The sequence below is a fragment of the Lineus longissimus genome, chromosome 9 (assembly GCF_910592395.1).
Source record: "Lineus longissimus chromosome 9, tnLinLong1.2, whole genome shotgun sequence".
Lineage (NCBI taxonomy): Eukaryota > Metazoa > Nemertea > Pilidiophora > Heteronemertea > Lineidae > Lineus > Lineus longissimus.
Window position 1 is genome coordinate 14,394,418 of NC_088316.1, and position 17,274 is coordinate 14,411,691.

A 17,274-nucleotide genomic window follows, 5' to 3' on the forward strand; every position below is an offset into this window, starting at 1 on the left:
CAGTGTTACATTGATTGTTATGGTCAATTCGAAGTATTGTCTTCTCTACTTTTCCATGAAGGCAATCAAAGACCAACACCAAGGCTATATCTATATCCTCACACCACTGTCTCATGGATAAACATACACAATGCATGTTGGGAATTACTGTGGAAACTTGGAAGACCCTTCAAATTTCATCCAATTTTACACAAACCAAAATTCTCCAAATAAACCTTGAGACTTTTTGGATACCAAAGATCATTCTCAATATCATAAAAAAAGTGTATGGATATCCACGACAGGGCTCACACCAGTCAGAGGAAGCCGTTGAAGGCCACAACAAACTGAACATAACGGCTTGTTCAATCCGATGGCATGCTAAGGGCTTCATAACGGGCCGTTGGAGCGGAGGTAACAATCTTGCTAACGACTCAGCCCAGGGGTTTCAAAACATTTTCCAAATATTTTTCTCGATTTAAGTAATATTTTTATTACATGTAATGTATTAAAAATGGTGAAGAAGTGAACAGGTAATCATCACTGATTTTTTTTTGGTTGATGGGCAGAAAAAATTGTTTGCTCAGAACTCAGCTCTAATTCGACACTGAATTGGTGTGTCGACCAGGGAGTAGTTAAATTGACTGCTGCTAAGGTGGTTTTGAATGAAATATCCCCATTTCTCTCCAATGGAAAGTGGTGACATCTGGAAACAGTTCTCCAAACTTTCGACTTTTGTACGAGTATTTGTTCCAGTATCCTTGTCGAACAGAGTCTCTGGGGCTTAAAAATAGTAAAGGCATACAAAAATAAACAATATCTCTCATGTACAACAAACACTTGAACCTCCCCTAGCAGTACTTCGGTATTAAGGACGTCCTTCTCTACTTATAATAATAATAATAATAATATTTATTAAATTAGAGTGCTACAATAACGAATAAAATCATTTCCTAAGCACTTTACAAAAGATAATATATATATAAAGACGTAAAATAAGTGTGACAGAAATAAAAGAAGTAGATTTTAGTTCATTTTGAAAGACAATTTTTGACATTTTTGATAAAAAAGTTGACTAGACATTACTAAAACATTTTATAAAAAGCTGAGTTTTTAGGCGTTTTTTGAATGCATTGGTGTCCGCAAGCTCGCGCAAAGAGACAGGGAGAGAGTTCCACAGCCTGGGAACCATCACACCAAGGACACTAGTTTTGGTCCCAAATTGGTTGTTTCAATTTAATTTGTCATCTGCATCAGGAGAATTTGTCAGTCCTAAGCGTGTCTTTATACTAGAGGTGTTCTAATGTCATTTACTATCAAAATCATAATAAACTGACGCTTCCATGTACGGTATTGTACATGTTATGTATCAGTAAGAGTCGTTCATCAGTGACATGTAATTACAGGGATGGAGTTGTTCTAGTATTGTAACGAAGAGTCATAAAATAATGATGTAATCATGTATTCGATGTTATGCCATCGACGTGAATAAATCTACATGACAATCAATGCTGCATGCTATTTAATATGCAGCGAATTGTATAGTTCACAATTTCAGCAGGAATCAATACTTGTTTAGTCATCCACCTCTGTGCATTGTAAGCTCTCACCTCCTAACGGCGAGTCAGGTCATTATAAAGATGTCAGCGTAGGGTATACTAGCTATGATGACTGCACCAGTTGTGTTAGATGGAGGCCATCACTCGCACGTGTCACATGGATGTGGCGTTAAGAGTTAGCCAATATTTTCATTCGCAATGGATATACGAATGGTCCAGAGGTAGCCTTGTGGCAAAGATGGGGAATTTACCGATATCGTTTGGGAGTGTCCTGGATGCTGAGGGGACAATACAGGTAGAGTTCTTCTTTTATCTTACTGCACTTGTAAGTTTGTTCTGCATTTAAAACTTTTGTTGGAAACTTCGTCTGTGAGCTTGTGACGCCCAAATACAAAATTCTTTGATAGGCTACATCAGTTTCCACTTTCTCATTATTATATTCATTCAAAAAAGAACTTCTGTCGTGTTTGTGTTTGTCATTAGCTCGACAATTGCCCTTTGAGGAATCACTGGAATGCATCACTTCATTGTGACTTCTATTGCACAGCCTCCTTGGTAATAGTATGCATCCCTTCATTGATACTTCTCTTGCTCAGCCTCCATGAAATCCTTTGTATGCTTCCCTTCATTGTGACTTTTCTTCTCCTGATGACATCCTGGAGACTTGCGGTGCAAAGGAACAGTAATTGCTTGGAATACCTGATCAGACTCTCCAGTTGATTTGTGGTAAAGGCTGTCCTTTTCGTTGCAGCCATCGTTGAAAATCTGGCTGTCTTTCTTTGGTGTCTCAATTAGAAATAAGAATTTGCAACATGTCTTCATGTACTCTATTTCATCCAAGGAACTGCAAGCTATCCAAAACATAACCAATGAGAGGCCTCTCAATCACACCAAATACCCATCGTTTAAAAGGCTGTGCATCCAAATTGGCAGGGGAGGTCAAAATTACAAAAAAACACAAACCTTTTAACACAAACTTTAACCAATGATGTACACTCACTCACCTCGGAAGCCATTTCAATCTCACAAACCCAAAACTATCACATGATCCACAAATTCAATTTTTTCTCACCGGTAACTTGCAAACATAGGCAGAATGTTGTTTTCTAGTATGTAAAAGGGACTTGTCATCCAAACAACTTGTCAGTCCTCCAGGCATTGGAATTAGTGATTTCTTTGCCATGATAAAATTTAGCTTCCTGCATCGCTCTTGGCCCCAGGCAAATACTTTATCTTGTTGGTTTCTCTTGGCTGGAAAGCTGTTGTAATCCCCTCTTTATTACTTTTCTCTCGGTGGAAAAGGGAATAATGTCGTCATGTAGTGACTTGTTGGCGACAGGTGGAATGTAAATGGTGAGCCCTGGTAAACTTTTTTTGAGTTTCGTAGCCAAGGGGGCCTAACCTACTCCAGCAAGTAGCGAGTCTTGTCTAAATATAAAGGATGCTGAAATCCTTACAAAAGAGGAAAGATTCTGACAAGAAAACGTACAAAAATTGCCAAAGGAAACAATGTAACCCAGTAAGATATCAAAAGGAATTACAGAAAGCTATTCACCCTTTATGCCCTCCTTTGTTAAGCCTCTTTGCTCTAGTTTCCAAGAGTCCAGCTCTATGGATGAGTTATCCTGCACCGGCCTCATCCTTGGGCAACCTACCTAGTTCATAGGCTGAGCCATCTGGTATATGTATTAGCGGATAGTCCTGCCAGTGATTGGTAATATCGATCATCTGGAGCACTTTCCCTTGGGACTGTGAAAGTCACGTAATGATCTTCACACTTGGAACGGGTGGAAGCCGGATGCGTTAGGCACCTAGTCAGTCAGTATTGCAAGAAGTTTGCCATTTATCTAACCACCAGACCCTAGTTACATGTATTGTCAAATTTGGTACAGTACAATGTTCCTCAGTTGTTTCAATTGAAACACTTGTAAAGCGTTTCCGGCAGAGTGACATATTTCTGAAGTGATGGCTTTGAAAGCCTCCAACTCCACGTGGTACTGGCACTGTTATCAAGAGGTTTTGGGTGGTTGAATTTGGCTCCAGTACAACTGTGAGTGAGAAGTGGGTTTGAACAGTGTATGGTGTGGAACTCCTTGTCCGACATCTACTTGTGAGAGTCCGAAATATTTCCATATATTCGCACACATTCTCTGATTCCTGGACGCATTAAGTAATTTATTCAAACAGCTATTGATCACTAAAATAACGTGAAAAGATTCAGGCTTAATATAGCACGGTTGTAAGAGTACTTGATATTCATCCAATATTGACCGTGACGAAACTCTTAAGTTTTGGTTAATGGTTTGCAGCAGTATGCTGTTGGTACGTAATCTGAAAGCTGTGCAGCTGAATTAGGCTGATCAGAATCGAATTAGGACTGATGAATAATAAGGTCGGAACCATTATCAAATCAATGACATTGCATGTTAACATCCATCTAGCCCAAGTGTAAATCAGATCAGTACGTATCGGGCTTGTATCGATGCGAATTGATGATAGCATGCATGAATAACTCCGACTTAGCACAAAGTGTGAAGGAGATCTCCCATTGACCCACATGCATGTCCTAGGAAGCTGATTGGGATCGAAAATTTTGTGTTCCACCAAGCCTGAAAGCTAGAGATACGACCTCAGCCTAAGTCATACCTGGCAATTCACCAACAGACTTAGCCTTGCTAACTTACATGATAAATTGTATGATCAGTTCTTCCCAAAGCCGCAAGCCACCATCAAACCTACTTAACGACCGAGAGTTGAGATCACTCCAAAAGTTATGGCTCATCATGTTCTTGTGCCTGAAGGGTTGTCTTTGACTGGGTCCTCCCGAGGAACGTCTTGCTTGATTCTTGGCCGCATGTCACCTGGGTTGTGCTAACCAGTGATGGTGCTCATTAGTTCTCTGATTACTCATTCTGGCTTGATTATTGCCTATGTCAGTAGTACATGTAGATGAATAACATCCTTGCATACGGAAGATCAGTGGCAGGACTCCTCTCGGGCTAAGGATTGAGTTATTTGACAAGTAAATCTAATTGGCGCCTAGCCAGAGTGGCATGCGAAAATACTCATCCTGACTTTGAGGAGGATTGCCCCCCTGAAGAATGTCCGTTCAAAGTGCAGAGCAAATTCTGAAGAAGAAGCATCGTTGCGTGTGATGATCGAGTAGAATTTGCACCATGTATTATTGTCAGCTTGGCTGTCTCTGTTGGCATTTTTAGTACTGCCTTGACAGCTTCCTGCCATGTCACTCCAGTTGTTTCTGAGAAAGGTAACACGGGGTGCTTGACTATCTTGATGTCGATATGGTTCAGGCACTCATGTGACACATTCGGCGTGAAAACTGATGGCATCACGCCATTGCCACAAAAGTGCATGGTGATGTGATGGTGCATTAGAATACCAACCCACAGCAATGGTGTACTGTTGAATGAACTACATAGATTCTGTTGTCCTGTGGGTTACATTAGTTATATTAGTTTGATGGTCCTCTTAGGAGTTCTGCACTATAGTATAAATAAAAATGACCGTAATTTATCATCGCATACCCATGAGAGAAGAATACTTTTTAATTCATGACAGTTCAAGTTTATATCAATATTATATTTGCCTCTCTGTAGGACATTGTAACCATAAGCCATAATCGATGGATCCTGGACGGAGTAACACCAAGCTAACATTGCGTAAATGACTGCCACATCCCCTTCAAATAGCGTCATTGTAATGTTGAATAACCTTTGTTTTGATGTTGTGAATTTTTCATGATGGGGAAATATTTATCTGGCAAATGTATAACTGGCTAATCACTTCAGTGATGGCTGTAGTAATGTTAGTATTCTCTGTTGTTCTGAGTCATATACATAAACGATCAGTCAGTCGGGAGGTTTTTCTGCAACCAGTCAGTTGATGAAGCTTAGGAGTATGTCATCTCCGCTTGAATTTCGGTCCAGTTTCATCACTTTTGATGGATAGATTTAGTTTCTAAGCCCCTGGATTAATCTTGCCGGTTTCAGGCGAGCATTGGCCCGCTTGGCTCGCATCAAATAGGAAACTGTTTATTTTGTGATTACTTGACTGGTGTAAATGAGATGCGTTGGAATAGCGATTTGTTTTTCTAACTCCCGAGCCGCGAATCAATTCAGTTTCGACGCCCGACTACTCTCGCGTAGCCTTATATTGATGTTGTGGATTTTGGTAAATTCGTTGCCATTAGGCAGGCTCTGTGGACTGCTTGGACTCCACATAGTGAGTCAGCCGTTGCCTGATATTCACTGAGGACATATATTCTAATTGGACACACGTCTGATAGTCTGTCCTGCTTCCGCTAGCACTTGTTGAGGGGTATTTTGTGATTGAGAGGCCAAATCCATGTCCAGACTCTTGAAGGAACATCTTGAGGTACTGTCGGATGGATCCTCAGCTTTAGTACTTGTGAATTCGTATCGCCAATCAAGCCTGAACACAGATGGAATATAGTTACAGTCTCCTTCCTTCAGTAAAGCCATGGAGTACATCAAGTTGGCTTGAGATATTTGGCACGGGTATGTCCGGATTGGTTGGATCTGTGGTGGAAACACTTGGCTATATCATCGGAGATATCCGCAAAGTATTCTCTGAGCAGCAGGATATTCAGGTTGGTATACGACTAAGAGGGGAGGGGATTGTCTCTTTGAGACACCAGGATCTCCCCTAAACACGTCTACTGGAGTATTGGATAGAGGGTATAAGTTGTCTTAGAAAAGCATTGCAATCTTAGCTGGGGTTGTGTTTTGGCCCTTTCTCCTTGCATTTGGCATATTTGGAAGTACTGGACCTGGATGTAAACCATAGAATCAGTGCATCTTCATCACTACATTGTACCAGACACACACTCTGTTTGCCTTGTCAAGTTATTTTTTATGTTTGGTTCAGTTCGTCCGCTACATCGATTTGTCATTGAATTCATTCCACAGCATTTCAAAACCTGCAGTGATTTACCGGCACTGCTCAATTTTAAATATCAGAATTCTGAATTCAAGAAGTGTTTGACAGACATGACAAATGAGATAACACATGGGATTTCCATATCGGTAACTGTTGGATTACAAATCAACTGTGGGCTGATCAATAGATCATGCATTCTATTTGCATAAAGATAAGATCATCAGAGAAGAGTATCTTTAAACATTTTGTCTACATGTTGGCTGTAAGTGGACTTGTGGTGGTGGTGGTGATGGCGTGGGGGTTAGGGTCTTTGTATAGTTCAGTTGTCCTATAGCACAGAGATCTCTGACAGCAATATATTTTGATACATTTTGGTACCACACATCTGCCATTCTCACGAGCATGATTACTTCTTGCAATTTTCATTTTTGCAGATCAACAGTACAGAAATCACTTGGCTCGTTCATGCTTAGGACAAGTAAAATGTTATTCCCATCCCTGCGTGTACATCTACATGAGTTGGTTGTGACGTTAATGGCTTATGCTTCCCCTGACAGCCGTAAGCAACCAACATGCTTGAGAAAATGTCATACATCAGATTATTCTCCACCACCTATTAAACTTTCAGATGCACATATATTTGCCAAGAGCAATCTTTGTAAGAAAGAGTCAGTTTGTGCAATCTCTGGTGACATTCCTAATGAATCCAAAAGCAGCCAAGATCAATATGAGTTCCATTGGAATGCAGCGACGCAACTTATTCTGGGGCGCCCCTGCCAAAGAAAGTTTATCGATCAGATCGCACTGCGAGATTCCCGATAACATGAATGAATATGTTACAAAAGGTTGGAGCATTAAGTGAGTAATGGTATTCTCTACCGTCTGCTGGACTTGACTGGACCAAGATTAGATTGATCAGGGGTAAGGATGTGGCTGAGATGTTTACAAATGTGTGTCCTCTAGGTAGATGGGCAGCGATGGTTGTGTCCTCCTCGTCAACGCGGCGTGTGATTCTTTTGGGCATTGATCACACCAGTGGTATTGTTTTGAGTGGGTGACATGTACTGCCAAGCTCCCTGCTGAATATCTGGCTTTTCATATTGTCACTGTAGTAACCATGGAAATACAAAGGAACATTTTTAGATAGATATGTCCTTTGAAATTGTATGTAGGTTTGGTATTGGTAAAATGACACAAATGCCTACTGAATATACTGTGTACACTTTTATGTTCTTTACGATCATGTTTTGCTGTCCATTGATATAAAATCGGGCAACTGCATTGGAAGGATAGGGGTTTCCCGTGGACCAAATCCAGGGTAGTCATCAACAAAACATCGGCTCGACTTGAGCGGATCCTTCTTAAGTGTTGGCTCAGTCTTGCGATTGCACTTTGTAGTAATTTCTTCAGAGTATTCCTCCAATACTAGATCAGCATTTTGCATGCCACTGCCGTCATAAAGCAGGGATGGTCCTTCCACAAGTCAAATCTGGCTGGTCCCAGCTATCATCAAGCTGGGGTTTCTTCAGCCGGATTGGCTGAAGTGATTTGCGGAACGTTTCACTTTGTGAAGATTCCGTTAACATTTAGAGTTTTGTGTCTAAGTAAGTGTAATACTTGCAACTCAAAACCCCAGCCTAAAGTCGTCTCTAACTAAAACACTTGATGAGTTGATCTTTGAGGCGTATATACATCAAAGATAATATTGGTATCCCTGACAAAGTAAGTGATGCTGCATCAAAGATAATATTGGTATGCCATACAGAGTTTGATAGTGATGTTGCAGGCATGATACTATATTTACAATGCTGTTGTTGACAGATGCTCTATTGACTAACAAAGTACCTTTCTGCACTAAACCTTTAAAACGTCTTCAGTGACTGTGGCATATCGTCGATCTTTCCATCCAAATTTATCTGTGTGGAAGAAATTCGATGTCCTCTCTGGTTAAAAACAGGTCTCTTACAAAAAGTCAGAAGATGCATCCCCTCATGACTAGCATTCTCGAAGTTGAAGAAACTACTTCCCATGTGAATGGAGTGACATATGATCACTGTATCTGGACACATAGCTCTTGTTCTGTGTAAGGGTGGTCTAGAATAGAAGCCTTGCTCCTCTTCCCAAGTAGTAAGATCACCAACCTACCTCATATTGCTGCAACTCAAGACCTATGTTTTTCCTCCTTCTTTCAAAGGTGAATCTTCGTCGGCTGCCGGTAACTAGATACACTTCTTGTTACCTTGTTTTAGAGGTATCGTGTTATCTAAAGGAACAAGCTAGCAGGCCGTCTTAATAATGCCAACAATCTCTGCGTTAAAGGTCATCTCTCAGGTTCTGTTTTAAAAAAACATTGTAAAAAGCATCCTATTTCATATTTTCCGAAGAACACTTTTGACACTTTTTGCACACATCTGTTTCGTATATATGAACCTAAGGGCTTGGTTTGACATTTTGTTAAAACCCCGTGCTTATAAAATGTAAGGGTTCACATCTTTGTTTTCGTTGTTAGTTGGTTGGAGCTGTGAGCTCAATGCATGTGTCACATTGATCTTGCCAAATTTCTATAAAAGCCCATCCTAGCCTTACCCGAATTAATGACTCTGGTGCCACAGGCTAAGTCCCAGGAGGGTCAGTCTGGCTGGACATGTCAGTATATGATTTATTCTGACATGTCAATACATTATGGTCCGCCTGGGTTCCTCATATATCATCCAGTGACTCCAAACATTTTCTTGACCCCATGCAGTCAGCAGGGTTTTGTGACTTTCCTCTTGACTTAATTGTTGTCCCAAGAGGCTGGAGGGAGGTGGAGGTCATTCTCTGGCTGATCAATAGTTTCCTTGTCAGCATTCTGCGGCTGTCCTTCCATTGCCCATTAGATTATTACCTTATCTGTTTGGTGTGATAGTCTGAGTCGACCCAACAAGAATGTTTGTGCGAAGTTCGGAGTTCTGAAGTGGTCAGACTTTTCCCCATTCCTTGCCAATACTTGGTGACTGACCAATTCAAGATGGTTGGCTAGCTTCCTATCCTAAACGATCCAAAATTATCCAAGCACACTTAAAATGGTCCGAACTAATGTCATGCTTCTCTGGCTTTACTTCAAGCCATCTTTGAACTACCCTCGACAAGTCGAATGAATTGAAGTATGAAATACGAATGAGATTGGCTTGGTTTCTTTCCCCTTCAGTCCTTCTAGTCTGGGGATGATTGGTTTTGACCTCGGATGGAGTACGGGCTGATGAGTCATCCAAATTAAAGTTTGCCAAAGCCACCTGTGCAACGTCGTACAGAAAGCTGAATCATTGCACATCTATTTCTAGTCAAGCTGTGGTGGAATTGTTACTCGATGATGATGATGATGATGATGATGATGATGGTGGGATGATCGTCTCGTATTGTCCAAAAAGATTTGGCCTCATTGGTGTCCTTTGGCGTTTATGATGACTGCTCCTTACCTCAATGGGAGAAGTCTGAAGAGAGATAGACATTTAGACTGACCATTCATGGGCAGCTTTGGAGAGATCATTAGATTATGGTTTCTGTGAACAGGAAGCTCCCTAAGAGAATGTTGAGCTAAAAGGCTGGCAATTTCTTGACTGACGGCTAAGTACATTGCGAATGTAGGACATGGTGAGGTTAATGAATAATAACTAAGTCATGTAAGTTGTCTTCATTCTACTTTACCTCAAAGTATACAACCTTTTACATCAAGGGAGGTTAGTCTTTGATATTCATGATGTACATGTACATCAATAAGCTTTCATAAACAACATAGATTTATGATTGACAAATGTTTTTGATGTTATTGAGTTCATATTTATTTCAAAGCATCTCTACCTCAGCACCTGAAGCATCGCCACGAAATGGCAAGTCTGTTTAAACCTCAAAGTGTAATTGACAAGTATTGATTATTTTGAGATTTTCATTTGAAGAAAAATGCTTAGAGTAGACCAGGAAGATGAGCTCAATAAATCCACTTTGAAATAAATTACATTCGGCTTTGATCTTCGTCCTGGTGCAATTCCGTCAGAAATTGTCCACACTGTCATTTTGTGTATGAATTCGTCTATGGCCAATTTCATCTAATCGTATTTAAAATAGAGTGGTTTTAGGTGGTTTTTGCTTGCTCTGTAATCATGGTAATGACATTGCCAATTTTGAATTTATTTGTTGTTCGTGGTTTAGACGGAGGCCGTATGGTTTCCTGTAACTGATGTGTGGTGTATGGTTTTCAAGACTGTCGCTTTTTAAAATCAATTGTTTCATATCGAAGTTTTTCAGGGGAAATTGATGTGATGAAACTAAATGGCTGAAAACATGACTTTTGATGTCATTACTGGATCAAGGCTGCTAATTGTAACGACTGCCATCCATTCCAATGTACTCTGCTTTTGTTGCATGCACAGGCATTATTTGTCATGTTCATCTAGTCCAACCCATACATCTTAATTATCTTTCCGAGTCCTCTCGGGTCTGTAACATGATGCAGTTATCCCTGGATCGTAGTGATTCCTCGGTCTAGTTAGTAGGACACAATTAGACCATTACTGTGCACACTCCATTGGGACGAGATATGAGCGAAAAGGATGGTGCTCAGGGTTTCCGCCAGGGTCAAATTTGAGGGGAGCAAAAAAAATAAATTTTTTCTAAAAAAAATTTTTTTTCTAAAATTTTTTTTTTCTTAAAAAGGGTATATGACCCCTCCTGAGACGTTTTTTGGCCCTAAAACCACTACAATTGGCTCCCAAATGCTCTTATTTTACATATCAAATCATGAAAATTACTAATTTGACAGTAAAACAAACTTTAGTGCTAAAAATTAAGGGGGGATATCCCCCCTTGAAATATTTTAGGGGGGGATGAATCCCCCCATCCCCCATCCCCCCTCTGGCGGAAACCCTGGCGCTCACTTGAACTTGACCAGTAGGGGAACCAAGCAGTGACCTGGCCGGTAGTCAAACCCATGACCTCTTAATCATGAGGCCGACTCTCCTTCGCTGCTCTACCGCCTGTCCTGAACCCGATAAAGGTAGCCAATGCAATGCGACATGGAAAGATTAGTTTTTATCACGGCGTATTGCGTGATTCGGCGTACTTTATAAGCGGCATCCATTTGTGTTTGGTCAATGGATTGACACTGCTGCAATATTTCAGAGATTCATGCCCATCAGTATCTGGAATGGTCCAGTAAATCTGCTTTTATTGGCGATATTGCTGATAGCAGCCGATCTATTCTCAAAGGATCAGCTCGGTCAGGTATTTTTCTCTGGTGTGTTAGCAAAATGGAAGCTTAAAAAAAACCTTGCTCTTAACGCTGCAACACTTTACTAGCTTTGGGAAAATGCAACTTTTAATTCCAATTGATTGTGTGATTGACAGCCTGTCAATCAGTGGTAGTTGTTGAGCCTTTCTTTCACAAGCATTTAGGTTTGCAGACAGCAGCCGTATCATTGTATTGAATTGGAATGCGAATGAATTATTGAAAAGTAGGCAAATGTTCCAGTTTACAGAATATCACACTGTGACATTATGAGTCAGACTTGAAAACAACTCTGCCCACCCCCAGCTTTATTTCATGCGATTGTCTCCTAGACGATTGCGGAGAAATCCATAGGTTGCCTGCTAAGTGCTTGTCTCTGCTTTGAAGGTTTAATTTATAATGGAACCTTATGGATTCCTCCAGTAGTTTCCTTTTGGGGTAATTATCCATCATAGGAATTGATGATTTATGTGCTGTTTGCGTTTCAGAAGAAATTGTTGACAAATCCAGCAAACTATCTAGGTTACGTCAGCATTTGTTTACAATAGGAGGAAATATCACCGAGTGACATTTTAATTGTTTGAACTGTGATTCTATTTTAATAGGTATACCATTCTTTCAGGGATAATTTGAGCCAAGTCCCACTCCGTTATTGATAAAGGGATAATCTTGTATCATTTGAAAAGGTGTTCCGTGACTGAAAGAATTAGCCTTCTAAAGGCTGTAGCCCATTTTCGATTTCAGTAATGACTAATGAAAGCGTGCTTCTCCCTGCAGGGTTTTCGTGCATTAGTCTGCCGAATCCTATTAGGATAAACATATCAACATGTTGAGTCGGTGATGGCATATGGCAATATGTAAAAGGGCAAAGGCAATAGCAATGGCCTGGGGTCATCTTAATAAATAGAGGTTATGAATACATGAGATGTTTTCCATTCCCTCGAGGTTGGTGTGGGTGAGCTTGCTCGTTGGAGGATAAGTTTCTGCCCTTGTCATTTCTGCTGCGCTCTGTTCAGAATACCAGTCTTTTTCAGGAGCATCACATGTGTCCATGCTCTGATCAGGATACGAATCAGGCAAAACTTTGAAGGACTACCGAAAAGTGTTTACTTTCGTCACATTTTCTCACTTGGATCCATCGCCACAATTTTTGGACCGGTTTTCCACTTCGTCTATTTCTGTATATTAGGGGAAAAAAATGTCACCCCTGTGTGTGATTCTGCTGTTAACAGCTGGAACACGGGAGTGATAGCACTCTGTATCCTTTTAACGCCGAATGTTCAGTTCTCAGGAGGATCGCCAATGTATGGTATCTGCCATTGGAAAAGCAAAGTTCAATTGCTGATACTCATATGACATGGCGCATACACAGACAGCGCTGTGATTTTTTTCTGCCACTGTGGATGAATTACCATATTGCAGGCAGTTTGGAATACGCTCTCTACCATTCTCTTATCCCTTTTGGGACCATTTATTGTTTTTCTTCTGGTTCACCTCTGCTCATTGGAGTAAAAAAGCTCACAGTCACTACAAATTTTTCCTGAAATGGATTTTATTTTTTGATGGATGCTGTGTTGATCAGCGATAGAATGATGATAACATTCTGTAACACCTTTTTACATGATCAGCTAGGTATTTTTGGAGATTAGCTTTCGACCCATACCAGGTCTGTCCTGAAGAAGACCTGGTGTGGTTGAAGATGACACTCATTTTTCTCACAAATATGCTTCTTCAACCCCTGATGCCTCTCAATTACTGCATGTAGCTGACATTGATATGGCAAAAAAGCATCTCCATTATATCTTCAGTGGGCTGTTTGACAACATAACAATCTTTGGCAATAAATCAGTTCTTCCAGCACAAGGAATTGTGACAATGGAATTACTGTTTTCATTATTTCAGCTGCTTGGAACCCATTAATTACTGATGGACTGAAATTTGTATTACTTCGGCAGACTACTGTCTACTGAGTCAATAATTTGTCTAAAATTACATTTTACATCATAGGTGCGGAATTGCCTCATAGAAATATGGAAACTACAGAAAATCACTGCAGCTTTTTTTTTACGTAGCGTCAATTTTCGAACGAACGTCAATGCTCTCGTAATCCTTCTTTGACAGCCGAACGTCTGAAATCAACTTCCCACCATCTTCTAAGGTTCCAAATTGGCCAGCAACCCAGCAGTTGTAACTAAAAATAACTGTATGGCTCATAAACGGGATATGCGGTGTTCAAATTGTCGGCAATCTATTACATTCTGCGGTTGTGAAGCAGATTGTGGCGTGTCACTAAGGAATTGTACTGTAGGCAGGTTTCTGGCTCGTCGCTAGGGAAGCGTCTTCTAACACTGTGTCTAATGGTTGCTTCCCAGACTCAAGGTGTCTACTCCTGACTAGGGGTTTCCTAGGATCGTCGATACACGAGGTGAATATCCAAAGCAGGCACGTGGATTTCCCGATGTGTAATTGTTAAGCCATCATGAGAATGAGGGCGAAGAACATGAACATTGACCTCGACTGGATAAGGATTAAACGGCGAATCATCTCAATTCTACCTCAAACGGTTGTGACACATTTCCACGATGATCACCGCGAGTCTATTGGGAGTATTGACGATGCTGGTTCCGTGGAAACGAAATCACAGGAGGAGGAGAGAGGACCAGAGGCAAAGGTTGGCCTAGGTGTTTGTAACATATTGTGCATGTCAGATTGGTCGATATTCAATGGAGTGAGATGAAATTTTTTTCTGTGGTTTGAAACGATGAATCAAAGCTGGTCCGCATTCCTCGATGTGTTACACCCCGTCCGTCGACCCCAGAGGACATTTTCGCATGTTTTATGCTTATGTTAAATCAGGGATGTATGAAGGAATGTCAGTATGGGGATTGGATCTCATGATACCTTCACTTGTCAGTATCTGTAAATTTACCCTATTACCTAGTACATGTACCATCCAATTACTCCTTTTTGATGTACCCTCTAAAATGTTGCCTCTTTCGATCTTTGATCTTCGACAAATCCAATCGATATGTGAAATTGGAAATTTACAACATTACATTCGAAGCCATCTGCTGCTGTTGTACATGTACATGTAGGTGTTGTTACAGTGCAGTATAATGGAATTTATTAAGATTTATTTGATGATTTCTTCTTATGATGACATCATGGCTTGGCATGAGGATGGGGATGTCAATATGTTTCCCTGAAACCTATAGCCTTCAATGATCATACTGATACTGGTTATTCACCATTCCATGGGCGATAATCCATGGAGGATTTTGAATCGGCGCCGCAGTTGGCAGGAGTTGGAACCAATTTGTATTCGGTTTCACAAACTCTAGTCATTCATGGACATGCGTAACCAAAGTCAAAATCTCGATATTTTTTTCCAACTTCCGCCGATTGTGGCCCTGATTAAAAGTCTTCAAAGGAGAATTCTACTGCCATTGCGTTTGCAGAGGTTGTGTATTAGTCTTGGCCCTGATATGTTTAAGGTCTGATTTTAAATTTTGTTGATCATGTTGATGGTGGCCAAGTGAAGATACTTCATTTAACTGATATCATAAAAAAGCTTCTTTACCGTTTCAGTATAGCACCAGTACGTATCTGCAGAGAAAAGATGGTTAAAATGTTCTCATAGTGTGAACACCGAGATGCTATAATTCCGTGTGGGAAACCTTCTTCAATCAATTCTGGCTTGTCAATAATTCAATAAGGTCTCATGTCTCCTGAAGAAATCCCTTCTGAGCCTCCTCCAATTGTTGAGTGATGCAGAAATAAATTGTGCAGGTCTTAAGTATTCGATGGCATGTACGTGTTGCTATGGGGGTGAAGAGGTTGTCTGGTACTGAATAAATTCAATAGAATTTCTGTGAAGTCAAATCTGCTGAAGTTTCAGTTTTTCATATAAAAATATATTTTCACGACTTTTCAAAAATCAGGGCAAGCACGTTTACTCAATTGTTTTTACCAAACGAATGTCGCTGTGTGATAAAGGGAGCTTAAGTGTCATTAAGTCATTTCTCTGTCACAGTAGACCTAATAGCTTCCTTTCCTTGCTCTCTTTTCATTACCAACCTGACAGTAACCGATTCAAATTGACTGCTCTGGTGTTTGCCAATTAATTTATCACACAATTCCTGTCATTTGGGATGTGCTGTCTGTTAGTATCTTGGCTGATTGCGCTATAAACAAAGATATCGGTTGGCGTATTCCCATCAAACGTTTCCTTATCGCAATAGGAAACCTTTCCTGATCTGGATTGGAAAGGCCAGAGAAGACCTACTCAACTATTGATGAACTATTTGACTGATAACAATGGTTATAGCTTACGAAATCTGTGATTTGCTGAGACAATCCGGACGCCAAGCAATTCACTTGGAAGTTGTTTGCTGTTTGTGATATGAATACTGATTTCTCATGATGTGGCCAGTCTGGCCTTGATCAAAAATTTATGGACTAATGGAGGCGATCCATCCAATGTGTCGGGAATAAATAATATGACCTGACGTAAGCATGGTACCGGAACCCCAAACCAGCGCCCCAAGGGATTACCCTAATACTAATACAACAGACAATGTACAGTATTGTCTTAGTCAGCCTCCTGAGCGTCTGTGTGATGGTAGTGTGGAGTATTGATCCTATTTGATGTATTAGAAACCACCAGTCTGACTCTCACTGATATCGATAGCTCTTGTGTATCGATTACTTATCTCGAGAGGATGAAAAAGGTCATTTGTTACTTCTTGCCACAGTTAAAATCAAGCAGAAAAATCGATTACCATTTCATTGGCGATCACTTGAGTGGTATCACATGAGACATCTTTTCCATCGTCTGCTGTCTTCGAGCTCTGAATTGGAGAATCCACGGGGCTGAGATGACCCTAATCATCAAAACCCCATACTAAACCTTGGTGACTCCTGTTATCCTCATATGAAGATTCCGAATAGATGAACCCAAATCCATATCTCAGCACAAGAAGATATTGCAACAGATCTTGCCATCTTAACTTATATCTCCATCTTCTTCAGTTTTTCACAACATTCTTCTCCTTCCTGTCTTCCAGGTTGAAAATGTGCGTCTCCTTGACCGGTTCAACACGAGGAAACCTGCCGTGGGTACGTTGTACCTGACAGCAACCCACCTGATATTCGTGGACCCGGCTGGGAAGAAAGAAACATGGGTAAGTCGAAGTGGTCTTGAACCTCCAGGAACGGATGGTCTGTCTTTAAATCAAAGGAGGTTTAAATTAACTATGACTCTCAAGAGTGCTTTCACTGTCTGATGTCTGTATCTGGATAGTCAATTCACAAGAACTTTCACTATGTAGGTCCCTACTTAAGTTTCTTCAGTCACTAATGTAGCTTTCATGGTATTTGATGAAAATGGGATATTGTGTTGGTTAGTTGGTTGACCAACTTCCAAATGGGTAAAACGATTGGTTGTGGTCATACAATATATCCTTTGAAGATGCCAGACATCAATATCACCGATATTGCTTGCTTTCATTGTGATTCGATCCAGTCGACCAAATACTAATATTGCTGCAGACG

At 40.6% G+C, this 17,274-nt stretch overlaps 1 protein-coding gene across 7 annotated transcripts in view; it reads left to right on the top strand.

Annotated features, from left to right (window-relative positions):
- Positions 1–17,274, top strand: part of LOC135493596 (myotubularin-related protein 6-like) — a 55,452-nt gene that overhangs the window by 735 nt on the left and 37,443 nt on the right. Inside the window, exons 1-2 of one of the 7 annotated variants that reach the window (XM_064781053.1) lie at positions 1,681–1,833; positions 16,788–16,904. In XM_064781053.1, the coding sequence (XP_064637123.1) occupies positions 1,696–1,833; positions 16,788–16,904 (255 nt within the window). In that variant the 5' untranslated portion in view covers positions 1,681–1,695. Of the gene's footprint in view, positions 1–1,680; positions 1,834–5,962; positions 6,169–13,719; positions 14,393–16,787; positions 16,905–17,274 lie in introns of those variants that run through there. The other 6 variants (XM_064781051.1, XM_064781049.1, XM_064781050.1 and 3 more) reach the window with 6 other exon arrangements.